Source organism: Chrysemys picta, chromosome 4, assembly GCF_011386835.1.
Source record: "Chrysemys picta bellii isolate R12L10 chromosome 4, ASM1138683v2, whole genome shotgun sequence".
Lineage (NCBI taxonomy): Eukaryota > Metazoa > Chordata > Testudines > Emydidae > Chrysemys > Chrysemys picta.
The window spans coordinates 135,507,829-135,520,939 of record NC_088794.1 but is presented as its reverse complement, the minus strand read 5'-3'; the positions used below and the strand labels follow the sequence as shown (position 1 = coordinate 135,520,939).

General features: G+C 41.1%; 1 protein-coding gene across 4 annotated transcripts in view; it reads right to left on the bottom strand.

Moving 5' to 3' along the window:
• Window positions 1-4,206: 4,206 nt before the first annotated feature.
• The window catches only part of TRMT61A (tRNA methyltransferase 61A), a 38,512-nt gene continuing 29,607 nt past the window's right edge, over window positions 4,207-13,111 (bottom strand). For all 4 annotated transcript variants that reach the window (XM_065593663.1, XM_042858240.2, XM_005285836.5 and 1 more), the window contains exon 4: window positions 4,207-5,644. In XM_065593663.1, coding sequence (XP_065449735.1) covers window positions 5,316-5,644 — 329 coding nt within the window. In that variant the 3' untranslated portion in view covers window positions 4,207-5,315. The remainder of the gene's footprint in view (window positions 5,645-13,111) is intronic.

The window sequence follows — 13,111 nt, the reverse complement described above, 5'->3', positions numbered from 1 at the left end:
ACCCCCAGATCCTTTTCTTCAGTACTCCTTCCTAGGCAGTAATTTCTCATTTAGTATTTGTGCAACTGATTATTCTTCTTTATGTGTAGTACTTTGCATTTGTCCTGATAGAATCTCATCCTATTTATTTCAGACCATTTCTCCAATTTGTCAAGGTCATTTTCAATTCTAGTCCAGTCCTTCAAAATGCTTGCAACCCCTCCCAACTTGGTATTATCCACAGACTTTAAGTGTATTATCTATGCCATTATCCAAATCATTTATGAAAATATTAAATAGAACTGGCCCCGGGGCAGTTCCTTGTGGGACCCCTCTCAATATGGCCTTCCAGCTCGATTATAAACCATTGATAACTACTCCATGAGTACGGTTTTCCAGCCAGTTGTACACTCACCTTACAGTAGGTTTGTCTAGGCTACATTTTTCTCTAGTTTGATAGCTTGATCTAACATCTTCTAAACTCTAGTCAAGACAAAGCTCATTGCCCTTTAGCATGTGCTACGCTAGTTAAAACCAAAGGGGAGCCTAAGTTACAACTCTATCAGCTTAGCATGTATTAAAATCAACACTGCCTGGCACCACTAGGCTTTTAAAATGTGTTTAGTTTACAAGCTCTAGCAACACACCTTTAAATCCTGGTCAAGCCACGACCAAACATGTCTTTTGGGATGTGCATAGATGACTATCCATTTGGATAGCACTATGCCTGTTGCCAAGGTGGCATGCCATTTTAAAAGATAGCCAACTGCAGATGGATTCAGACAGCCAACCTTGCTAACACTACAAGTCCCATCTTCTCTGCAGGTGCTCTACTCTCCAACAGCAATGCCATCTGAGTCTTTACAATTAGACACATGGACACTGGTGTGTCAAATGACATCCCAACCCCCCCCCCCACACCTGGAAAGCAGATGAAAGGAAGAAGAGAGCACTTGTGGCTGCCAAAGAAACAGATTGCACTGTATTGGTCACCTGTGAAGCCTAGGAGCAGCACCTTGGACCTCACATGTGCTAGAAGCACATTCCTGCCACTCCTCTGCTTGAAGACAGGCTCCCGGCAGGCGATGTTGGGAAAGGAGAGCTCAGTTGCAAAGGAGGTGCAGTCATGACATCCACAATGGGCGTTCCATCCAAGCAACCAGCCAGCATGTGTTCATTTTGCATATGAAGTTACTTAACTATTTAGGGAACCATCACACTTCAGTGTTTCCAGCTTGCCCCTGCAATTATTTTTACAGGTTTCTCATAGAGTTAATCTAAAAATTCAAAACCATTTCCCAGTGGAATCAGAAGAACAGTGTTACATGCTGATATTGTCAACAAAAGGATACTGAGTCACAGGTGAAGGTAAGGGCTGCTTATGACGCCCACTAGATATTCATCATTTAGGATTATTTTTAAACCAGCTTCACGGACGATTCATTTGTTTCCTACGTTCATACTAACGCAGACTAATTCCAATCAGAAGAAATCATGTATAGAGAAAGGAAATAACACAATCTGGCTTTTTTTTTTCTGGAACTTGAACAAAACAATTATTTAAATGCAAACAAACGACCAGATCCGTTTAAATGCTCTCCTTTGTTGAGACAGAAGTACCATTTCCCTCTGATGCATACATAGACCTTTCTGTTGTGGTGGCCCTCCTACCCCCCTTATTTGACTTGCCACATTCATGTATACATTGTTGCAGTCTTATAGTTATACTGCAATGTCTCTCCCATTTTCCTCTATTTTTTTTCTCTTTATCAGGTTCCTGAAAAGTAGATACATTTTTTAAATGCCTGCCGCACGTAAAACCACTATTGGCTTCAACGGGAGCAGAGTTAGGCCATTCATGAATGCTTTTGAAATTCCTACCCTTTATCTATCTGCCTTTTAAGCTCTGCCCATTATTAAAGAAGAAGGAAGCTTAACATCATCTTTTGTCACCACAGCAAGTGATTGGGAGCAGCTGCAACAATCCAGGGGCTGCAGGAGACACAAGCGGTATCCCAGGCCTGGTTTGTCAGCACTTTGATAGAATCAGAAATGCAATACACTGGATTTGTGAAACATCCACACAACTTGCTGTTACCATCCCTGGACTACAGTCTTCCACTACTAGTGCTCCCAGTGCAGCAACAGCAGAATCAGTTTTTTTTTTTTTTTAAACAAATGACCTGATTTTTCAGAGCCCCTGCAACTCCTACTGACATCAAGGGGGAGCCTCACACGCACAGCCCCTCTGAAAAGCAGCCTGGCGGTGTCTAGTTATCATGTTCCGTCTCCTCCCAAAAGGAGCCTTGCATGACCCTGAGGAGAAGAATGCTCCTTGAAGATGGCAGATGAGCACTGCTTGCTGTGGGCAATTTTGCTGGCAGGGGAAGAATATTGACTCTAACTTTGTGCTGCCCTGTCCCTTCAAGACAGTTAAATGGCTTTTACGATCCTATTGTCTACAGCAGAGAAATTAAAAGCTAACTTGCACTTACGTGATAACAGCTAGGCAGGTGATGAGCTGTGATCGCGGTGCCTGACTGGCTAAGAATTGCACAGTGGGGTCCTGCTCCATGACCGACATTACCATTATTATACCAAAATAATAATAATAACAGTGCCCATGCTGCTATATTTGTTACCCCATATGCCCCAAGCTACCCCGTCCCACTTGTTCATCTCATCGACTTGATACATCCCATCTCCTAGACTGGGAGCTTTTGGGGACAGGACTGTCAATATATATTTGCACAGCACCCAGCATAATGGAGACCAAGCTGGTTGTGGCTGTTAGGTGCTACTGCAATATAAAAGTTCAACAATAATAACAAGTATCACCTCTGACAATCAGCGCACAAAGTGCAGGTGCAGCTAATGCCCACCTGAACTGCTCAGAATTGTGGGGAGGGAGACAAGGAATGAACACACATTTCGTTTTAGACAGAAGACTAAAAATTGATTCAAAACGGACATCAGAGCCTCCGCGTGTGGGACATAAACAAGGGGACACCAGTCAGATTTACCCAGAATGTGAGGCTGGACATAGGTTTGTGAGGCTGGACATAGCTTTGGCAGCATGGAGTGTTAAAAGAAGTTTATAATAAGGGAGATCGTAAGGATGTTTAAATTAGGGATGTTCCTTGCTGCACAGCGGATATCCAGTTACACAGCCCCTTATCAGTGGAAGCTATGCTGAATTTGCTCTACCTCTTTCAGCAAAAAGGACACCAGGAAGGGATATGGGGCTAGACCTGGCTTTCCAAGAGTTAACATGGTTGGTATCTGAAACACAAAGGCCTTTTACCATTAGAGCACCTTAAAAGGTAGAGAAGGTCATTCTCCTCCACTAGAGTATTTGCTCTTCTTCAATATGGGATCAAATCAATGTTCTGTGAACTCAATGTCAAGACTATGGTTGACTTCAAAGGGCTTTGGATCAGGATATAACAGAGCCAAGCTTGGTTGTCACTCTGTAAGGGCCTTCAGTATTTCCATTTCAAGTTTGCTTGTGGGACTGAAACTTGGCTTTTTCCTTTTTTGTTCTAACTTAAATGTTAAGTCATTAAAAATGTCTGTATCATTGGATCTTAGAATCCCATTCTTAACTCACCCTGCTGGTCCCAGGTATTTCAGCACATGTGGAATGTAAACTTTGTCACTGTTCAGAGACCCAGCACTACCTATGCTCAACAAGGTAGGGCAAGGACAGGCTTGCAATATTAACTTGGCATTTCTCTGGTCTTTTCTGGTTTAAGTTAGGTCCTGACCATTACTTCAATAGCTCTGTGTTTAAAAACACTCACACACACACACGCTCTACCACTACATAACTAAACAAATGGTATAGCAACTCACTTACTGCTTCCTCCAAGGCCATTAACATTCATAGGGAATAGAATCATATCATTTCAGGAGGAAAGCTACATCTGTAGAACTTCTTATATAACAGATTGAATTCAACAGAATTGCTTTCTGCCTTTAATCTGCTCAACAGTTTATCTGTGCTGTCCTGGTTGGTTGAGCTTTCTTTAAACCATTACAGATTAGTGTTCTGCTGTGACTAGTTAAAAGCTTAGCTTTGTTTATTTTTGTCAAGAAACCGGGTTCAAATTTTCATACATCAGTTTGCAATATAAAAAGAACATGCCCAGCATGGATCAATATATTTTGTTTTGCACAAAATACAACATACAGGGAAGCAATGAGCAGAGAGATATTACCAGTGGCTGGGAAGAACATAATAGAGACTTTATTAAAAAAAAGGAAAGAGGCATGTAGAGCCTCAGAAATATGTACAATAATTTTAATCCGTAAATACAAAATTTAATCTGGTGTTCAAAATAGATCAACCACACCAACCAGCTTTATATAAGAGACCAAATAATAAGTGGTCTAGTAAATTACTGCTAAAGAAGATTTATGTTTTTATTAAGTTTACATCACGGTTACAATTTATTAAGAGAGAAATCCTGCCAATAGTGATTTTTCCATCATTCAGTTGCAGCAGGGTCAAGTAACGTAGCACTTATTTAAAAAAAAAAAAAATAGAACTCAGATACATTGCTTACAAAGCGGTGTTTAGGTAACATTAAAACACTTTGTGGTAAATTCTCACAATTGACTTACGAAAAGTGAAAGCAGCTGATCGATCATAAGATATTGGCCTGAGTGAGCCATCATGGCTGAAGCCTCTATAATGATGTTCCCAATATATTCTTATGGACCAGATCCAACAGCTACCATGCTTGTGAGACTTCAGTGTAATCTATCTGATTACTAGATGCCAGTTTGGGATGGGAGAAAGAGACCATGTTCTTGAACACACTGCAGCCAAATACTGTGCAGCCAAATATTGTTCCAGGGAAACACCCATTCTATGACCGCTCAATGTGACTGCTGTATGAGCTCACAACTTCAGCATCTAAAATGAGTCAATGAGGATCTTTCCAAAGATCCAAAAATGACATAAATACTGAATAACTTAAGCAAAAACCAACCAGCCAAACAAAACCCCCCAAACAGAGTCTGATGGGGGTTGGGAAATCAAGAAAGGATTCCAAAAAGTAAAAAGAAAACAGCTGATTTTAAACAAAACTTATCAGCAAGTGGCTTTATTTTGCAAATTCCAATGAATTGCCATTAGCTATTAATTTATCTTTCCTGTCTGGCAGAAACAGAGTGCTGTTCCAGATCTTCAACTTTCTGTCTATGCTGGGCTGGTTAGTGCTCATGTGTTATTTAAACAAAGCATATTCCAAATGGATCTGACCATATATGGAATTCCCTGACGAGTAAAAGTTTGGATGACCTTAAAGAACAAACAAACCCAAAGTATGCTAAAATAGACTTTTAGTAGCAAAGGTCAGATATCCAGTATGACCCACCATTTCCTTGAGTGGCACACCACTTTTAAACTGGGCAGTTCCCTGCTGCAGAATACCATATAAGCTACCTTGATTTGATTGGTTGCTGCTGTCAAACCCAGTGCTAGAATTATCCTCGGCTGCTTTTCCAAGGTCAGGGATTTGCAAGCTAATTGTCCTAACATTGTATACTCGAAGCAGAATTTCCAAAGTGTTAATCTCAGTAAAACCATGTTCTTCCATAGCCAGGCAGGTTCTTTGAACTTGTTCAATGCAAGGGGAGAAGGAGCAGATGCGTCCACCTACAAAATAAGACAGGCAGTGGGGGAGAGAGGAAAACAACTTAATTAATCTTCGCCAAATTCTCTCAGTTATGCAAAGCATAACTCTTCGTACAGTGCACGTACATAATTAAAAGACCTAATATGCCTAAGAAATAAAGATCTCCAAGGAGATAACTATGCCGTTTATAGAGTCAACATAAAAATGGTGACGATTTTACAAGCTGTTTCAGCCCACTTTATAAGTACAAATATGATGACAGATTAATCCATTTTTGGAATACACACTTGTCCATGATTTTAGTTCATGGTTCGGCTGCAGAGTTGATCGCATTAGACTGCTGAATTTTTTTGGAATCAACACATATGACCCCTGGACTGATGCACTAAACTGAAGTTGACTCATGCACTAAGATGAAAGTTAGTTTCTAGCTCTGCTCCACATTACAGCATTGCCTTTATAATAAGAGCACACACACACACACACACACACACACACACACACTAACTAAACTGGCTGTGTTTATTTGAGTCAGAGATGGTATGTGTAGACAGAATAAAGTAATCTCTAGTCCATAGATGGAGTGTTATTAAAGCTTCACCCTTCTAGTCAAGCAAGCTCTTCTCATGTCTCCCGAGTATTAAATTAAAAACACATTGTAAAAGGCAACCCTGTGTGGGTTTACTGATTGTTAGCTCAGGCAGCTTCATGGCATATGCATCAAAACCTTTGCACCACAAGACAAGACTTTAAATTATATACTGTTACTTTCCTTCTCATTGAAGCACCCCCCAGCCTTTTGCTTTTAATTGCTGAGTATTTTTACCCCCCTCTTCCCCTTTCATTAGCCCCAATGTCACCTTTAGAGCTGGGAATAAAACGATTCAGATTTACTCTAAAAAGCCACAGCCAAATCAGATCAAGGAATTACAGAGACACTGTCTACCATAAATCCAGGTCATGTGGTCTCACTCATGATGTAATGTCCCATGATGCAACTGCCCTTACTGAAAACTTATATCGGGGGAGGGGAATGATGGAAGAACACAAAAACTGAAGCTATAATATTTTCAGATGAAAATGTATATCGATCTGCTTTGCATCCCTTCCCATCCCTCTCTCATGCTCCAGGTCTACTAATCCAGGCAAACCTCCTAAGCACAGTTATGTAAGCAGTTAAAGAACCCATGTATTTGACAGCAAAGCATCCTGCTAAAAATAGAGGCTAAACTGGTCCCACACGAGGACTGGTTTATGTCAATTTTTTTTTGGTTTTTAAAGCTACAGATCTAAAAAAGGGACAGTGTCAGGTTTGAATGCAAGTGCTGCTGTAATGCCCCAGTTACAGTGCAGCAATGATGTGCTGGATGGTGACTGGGGGAGCATTCTTTCCGTGACCATTAATCCATTCTGCAGTAAATAGGTTTCAGATTGGATTTTATTTTAGTCTTCTAATAGAGAGTCTTCCGTGCCAATGGTACTTAGCACACATCTTCAAAACAAAGCAGCCTTGTGTCAAGCAATTCCCCGAAGTCACAATTAAAAAAACAAATCAAATAATCACCTGCAAAAGTGACTTTGGGATACTGTGTATTCCACCAAGCTTGATGATTGCAATTTAGTTGCACATCCATACAGCTAGTACCAATTAAACAAAATGTTATATGGATTAACCTGCATGGCTACCAAAAGTACTCTGAAGCTGACAGGATTTTTTTTGAGGGGGGGAGAGGGGGGCAACTAGTACCTATTTCTACTACAGTCTTTGTAGACATTACAGCATAGAGGAGAAGCTGGGAGGGGAATTTCTGTTATATAATTAGAAAGCCAGTATGATATATGCATGTTGTAAAGAAAGACATTACATTCTCATTGTGTAGGAAACCAAACAAGTGTCTAACTTTGTTAAATGTCATTTCACAATAAACTCTTTGTCTTCAGAGAAAGAAGTTGCAGAGAAATCAGTGTTCTACTAGTGCTTCATTCAGTCTTTTCTTTTTTGGTGGTTTAAACAACAAAGCAAAAATGCTTTACATTTGTAGTAAGTAGATTCTGCTGACTTTTTGGACTCCGAAGATGGCTTTAGATATACAAATCTGCATTACTTGCCAAAAGCATGAAGCCTGCACGCAGCTGTTGCAATACTGGCCATCGGCAGTTCTCATCAAGCCTTGAAACCACAACATGCATTTTTGTTTCATGGGGTGGTTAGCTGACCACAGAATGTCTATACCAAATTTGGCGATGATTAGCAAAACAAACACTGACCGCCCACACACTAGACTGTTCAGAGACCAAGGGGATTACACAAATCGGGTGTTCAAACCACCTGGTGGTAAAGGAAGAGTTTGTTTGAAATAACTAAGATAACATGCAGAAGGAAGTGCAGAACAAGGGTCACATTGCTTAATGCACTATGGGAAGGCGCTCAGATATTACAGTCATGAAGGCGGTATAAGAACCTGTATGTTGTTTTCAGTTTTTCTACTTATTTTGGATTAAGTGTTTCCTCTTGTTATTAAATAGAAGGTGCACCCCGTAACACACCTAAAAATAAGCCTAAGTGCAGTAACCACCAAGCATCCTGCTTTAAGGCTTCCACTAGTTGGGAGAAGGGTCCCACATACTTTTTCCTGTACAGACCAGCCAGCAGGACAGATTTGATTTTTATGACATTAGACTTGCTTAGGGGGAGTTCAGCTGGAAGGGATTCAGGCTACTATTCTGCAAGCAAATAAGAGATTTGAGGGGTGGGGGGAAACAATATGAAAGACTGAGAAGCTCTGATTGACGTGGAATTTCTGGAGTAGGGAAAACACTGTTGCTTGAGACACAACTGCTCATCTGAAAACTGGCTCAGCCTAAGAAAGGATGTGAGGCTTACTGTCAGGACAGAGGTCGACAGGCTTCCCCCGCTACATCAAGCTATGGAAGTGCTGGGGATGGATAGTTTTGAACTTCCCCGACAGTGGGTTGCATTGTGCGTCATACCCTTTGGATTATCAGCTATGCAACACTGGGTACATTACAGTCGTCACACAGATGTAAATCTAGTTTCCAGCATTCACAGTTCTTATGAGCCCTGTTGTCCTTTAGGCAGCAAGAGGCATTTAGAGTTTAAGAGACTGGACTTTGAATTGCTTTGTTCGACCACGTTGTGGAGTCCTTCATGAATGGAGTAAAGACACGTGCTCCCCATTCGCTTGCATGTGCACTGCTCTGTTTCTAGACAACCAGGGATGGACTGGACCCAACAGTAGTAAAAACAGCTCAAAAGCTGAAACTTCTTAACTGAGTTTGGCTCATTTGAGTGCTTTCCTTTGAGAAAAATCTACTGCTACTACATTTGCTTAATGAGATCTATGTGTCATCATAAATTGATAGAGTAATTATCTGAGATTAATCCTGCTCACATTGGGAAGCTGTGTGAGCTTTTTGATCTGAGGCACTGTCTAAAAATGTATGTTTATTCATGTATAATGCATCTGACAAGTACTACAGTTGAGGGGAAGAGAATAATGAGTCTGTATGAAAGCGCCTCCCCCCCCTTCCTGTTACAGGCAGTGAATTTGTTGGAAATGTTTAACGCAGAGGTTAAATCTCACCAAGCTGTAGGCTGGGGATGAGCCCATAGAGTGTCTGGCAGCCACTATAAATAAGTAGGGGATTGAGAGTTTACAGAAGTCAAAGCACAGCTCAGGTTGGAAAGATTAGAGAGAGAGAGATACAAAAAGGGGGGTGGGAGTAAGAGATAATACTTGGCACCTGCATAGTGCTTTGTATGTTCAAAGCACTGGACAGACATCTAATTAATAATGAAGGGACACAGCTTAGTAAAGACCAATGTCTATTCTGGGTCACTTAAGTGAAACCTGAGAATAACTGCTGACTTGAAGAGTAATTCCAAATTTAGCAGAATTTGGCTCTTGGTTATTTGCCTGAGCAATGATGAACATATCCTTGCAGTCAAGAGGAATTTTGCTTAGTTAAAAACTGAGCTGGTACTTCTAGATATGACCCCAGTTAAAAAAGAAAAACTGGCAATGCCTCCCCTTTCACAAGAATTCTAACGCACACTTAATATTCAAAAGGATACATAATATAAACACAAATTATGCACTCTTGTCTTTTGCAAGTTCTCTCTTCTAGATATAGGTGCTCTGCTAGGTTAATTTGTCACTGGTGTGTTCTGAGACTACGAGCAGAGAATCTGGAGTTAGCAAAGCACCATTAAGTTCCACATGAAGGGGCCAATTATTCTGAACGTTGAAAGTGATTCTGTGATGTAGGAGATACAATACGTAATTTTATTTTTCTTAGGAAAAAAGAACATAATTCACAGTGTTTTGGGATTTCAGTGTAGTGTCACAATAAGAGCGTTAAATTACAAGGATCCCAGAAAAAAATAGGCACTAATAGTTTGTGGGGGCGAGGCAGCAGTGTCACAGAAAAGCATCACGATGGCATTTACTCCGTGCTAGTAGGGCACTAAAAATATTGCATTTCCAATGGGGGACAGAATGTCCTTTAAGCAAGTGTACATGTGGGTGATGCAATGAAATTAGAGGATCCGGTTGTCAGAGAAAATGAAAGATCTCTTGATTCAGAAAATATTCACTGAATCATTTGCCAGACTGTTAACAAGAGTTTTATGTACAATATTTTTTGGGGGGTGGGTGCATTCCCAAAAGGCATTGGATAAGAGTCAGCTGTGATTGCACCACTGTGTGCAAGGCTGGCCTAAGGAGTTGTGTGGGGGGTATTTCAGGTTTGTTCCATCCCTGTTTCTTACTGTAGGAGCAGCATAGCTCAACTGCTTTGGCCTTTGGTTCATACATAGTTACTTGTGTCTTAAGAAATGTCCACAGCTGTGGGATTGGCGCTGCTGTGAGGCTCCTACCTACTCGGGGGCTGTATGTGGAGTCTGCTGAATCTGAGCACTTATATAGGGCTTTACAATCACTAAGTGTCACAACATCCCTGTGAAGTGTGTAGAATACCTGTTTTACAAATGGGGTAACTAAGGCCAGAAGGCTATAGGACTTGACAAGGGCCAAAGAGGGAGGCTATGTCACAGCTAGGAGTAGAATGAAGGAGACTCTTGTTCTCCATCCTATGCTTGACCAATTAGACTACATGGGCTCTCACACTACAGCCTCTCCTCTGTGGCTTTGTTTATAGTATTTTTTTTTAACCTCAAGTTAATAGATTGCTATTTAATCCAAGACAGCTAACACATTTACAAAGGCTAGCTCTGACACTCTACAAAGGTTTATTCCAGGGGGCAAATGTTTGTAGTTGATCCTGGAACAAACTTACATGGCAACAAGAGCGTCACCAAAAGTTTGAGTACTGTGTGTCGTGGGGGAGGAGAGTCTTCCACTTAGGGTACCTGTCTTCTAGATTTAATTCCCTGCCTTGCCGCAGACTCCCTGTGTGACCATGGGCAAGTCTTTTAGTCGCTCTGTGCCTCAGTTCCCCATCTGTAGAATGGGGATAACAGCATTTCCCTACTTCACAGGGGTGCTATGATTACAAACCCATTAAAGACTGCAAGGTGCTCAGATACCACAACGACAAGGTCTTCAGTATTTATAATGCCAAGAGTGTCTGTACTAGCCTGTAAAAATGTGTTAGCGACCTCTAGTTAATTGGCAAGTGATTAACTTGAGGTTAACCAGTGTAGACAAGTCCTCTGTGACTCAAGTTCACGACTGCTCAGTAGAGGAATCAACTCAATTGCAGGTGATCAGCTGGGAGGGAGCTTGCAGCAAACCCTACTATTATTAGCATCAGTCCTTATGTCACTGACTTCTTCTCCCCACCAGAGTCTGGTCAGGAGTCTTCCCCACTAACCCCCAAATTGGGAAAAACCTGTGGCATGGTTTTCACTTCTCCCTAGGCCAGCCCTGGGTGGCTATAGGCAGGGGACCATAAATAACCTAGGAGGCTCAAGAAAGAAAGTCAGTGAAACCTTTTGCATGCTGGAAACAATGTACACTGAAGGTTTTTTAAAACTGAAAGCTGAGGTTAGCCCAGTGCAAATAATTCCTTACCCTCCTCACAGGGCTGTTGGGGGGCGATTATGTAATATTTTATAGACACTTTCTGAGAGAATAATGAGACCTAACAGATAATGATTACAACACAGCATTCTATATTGTTGTGCTGGGGAAAAATAGGAGCAAAAGGCCTGTTTTAAACCTATTTTGAACAAAGAAAACAAAGTTCTTGGGAAGAAAAAGAAAGAATACTCTGATGATGTGCAGAGCATCGGAGTTGTACTGTACTGTAGGTAGATGAACAGACACAAGCCCTCAGAGGAAGACTTTTAGAGGAACCTTTCACTGATAAGGCATAACCTCAGTGGACCAATTATCTGCCCTGGCCAAGCACCACAATAGGCTAACCTGCCAACACTGTGTCATCTGCCACAGTCGATATCTTAAGAGTAACTGCAAGTTTCTCTCTTTTAATTAATGGGTGTACGACACTTAAGTTGAAGCGGGAAGTCTGGATAAAAGGGTTAACGCTGCACACACACAGAAAAAGGGATTGTTTCTATAAGTTCAGTACTCAGACTGTTGATCTAAGCAGCACCAAAAATTGGTTTATAAGACAAGGGTCTTGAGTAAAACCCACTGAACATACAGCTGCACTTTGCCTGCATCGTTACAAGAAAATTTAAAAGCCTGCATGAACACAATTATAGAAGCAAGCTTCTGCCTAGTCTTCTGCAGCCTTGAAAGCATTGGATAACATTTACGATGGAGGGAAAGGAGGTTGGGAAATTAATATTAGAAAGCTTTGGTTCAACACTATTCAGCTGTGAGATTTCTGTAAGTAACGAGTTCCAGAATATCTAGGAACTATACACACAGGTTATTTTTGTTAAATTATGGAGCTATAGTGACAGATTTCTAGCTTTGTTGTTTTGATTCAGCCTGAAGGGATTAATAAGATCTTAGCCAAAAATCAAGGTCAGACACTGTGAACAGCAGCCATTACTGTGAAAAAACATCAATCAGCAGATGCTGCCGAGGAAAGAGCATAGGTCTGGGCATGGAAGCAAGACAGGCCGTGACGCTCTGCCGAGTCACTGAGATATTAGAAGGCAATGTTTTTTGCTGAAAGTATGAAATCAGCAGAGAAGGATGCAGCTAAGGTTCAGAGGAGTCTGAATGGGCACAGAGCATATAATTAACAACAAATAAGGGCCTTCGAACCACAAACCCACCAGCCATTTTATTCTCCAAGCTCTCTACAATATAGCAGTGCTTTAAATGGGAGGCCAGGACAATCTGAGGCAGGAACATGAGTGATAAATGTATCCTTTAAACAAGGCTATTAACCATCAGCCTATGAAAATAATGAATTACAGCTATTTAGAGCTTGGGACTGAGTAGAGGAGGAAAAATAAATACTTCTCTTAAGGCTTTGTTGACCATGTACTCTAAAAGTTAGCTCTTAATATCCTCCTAGGTGAT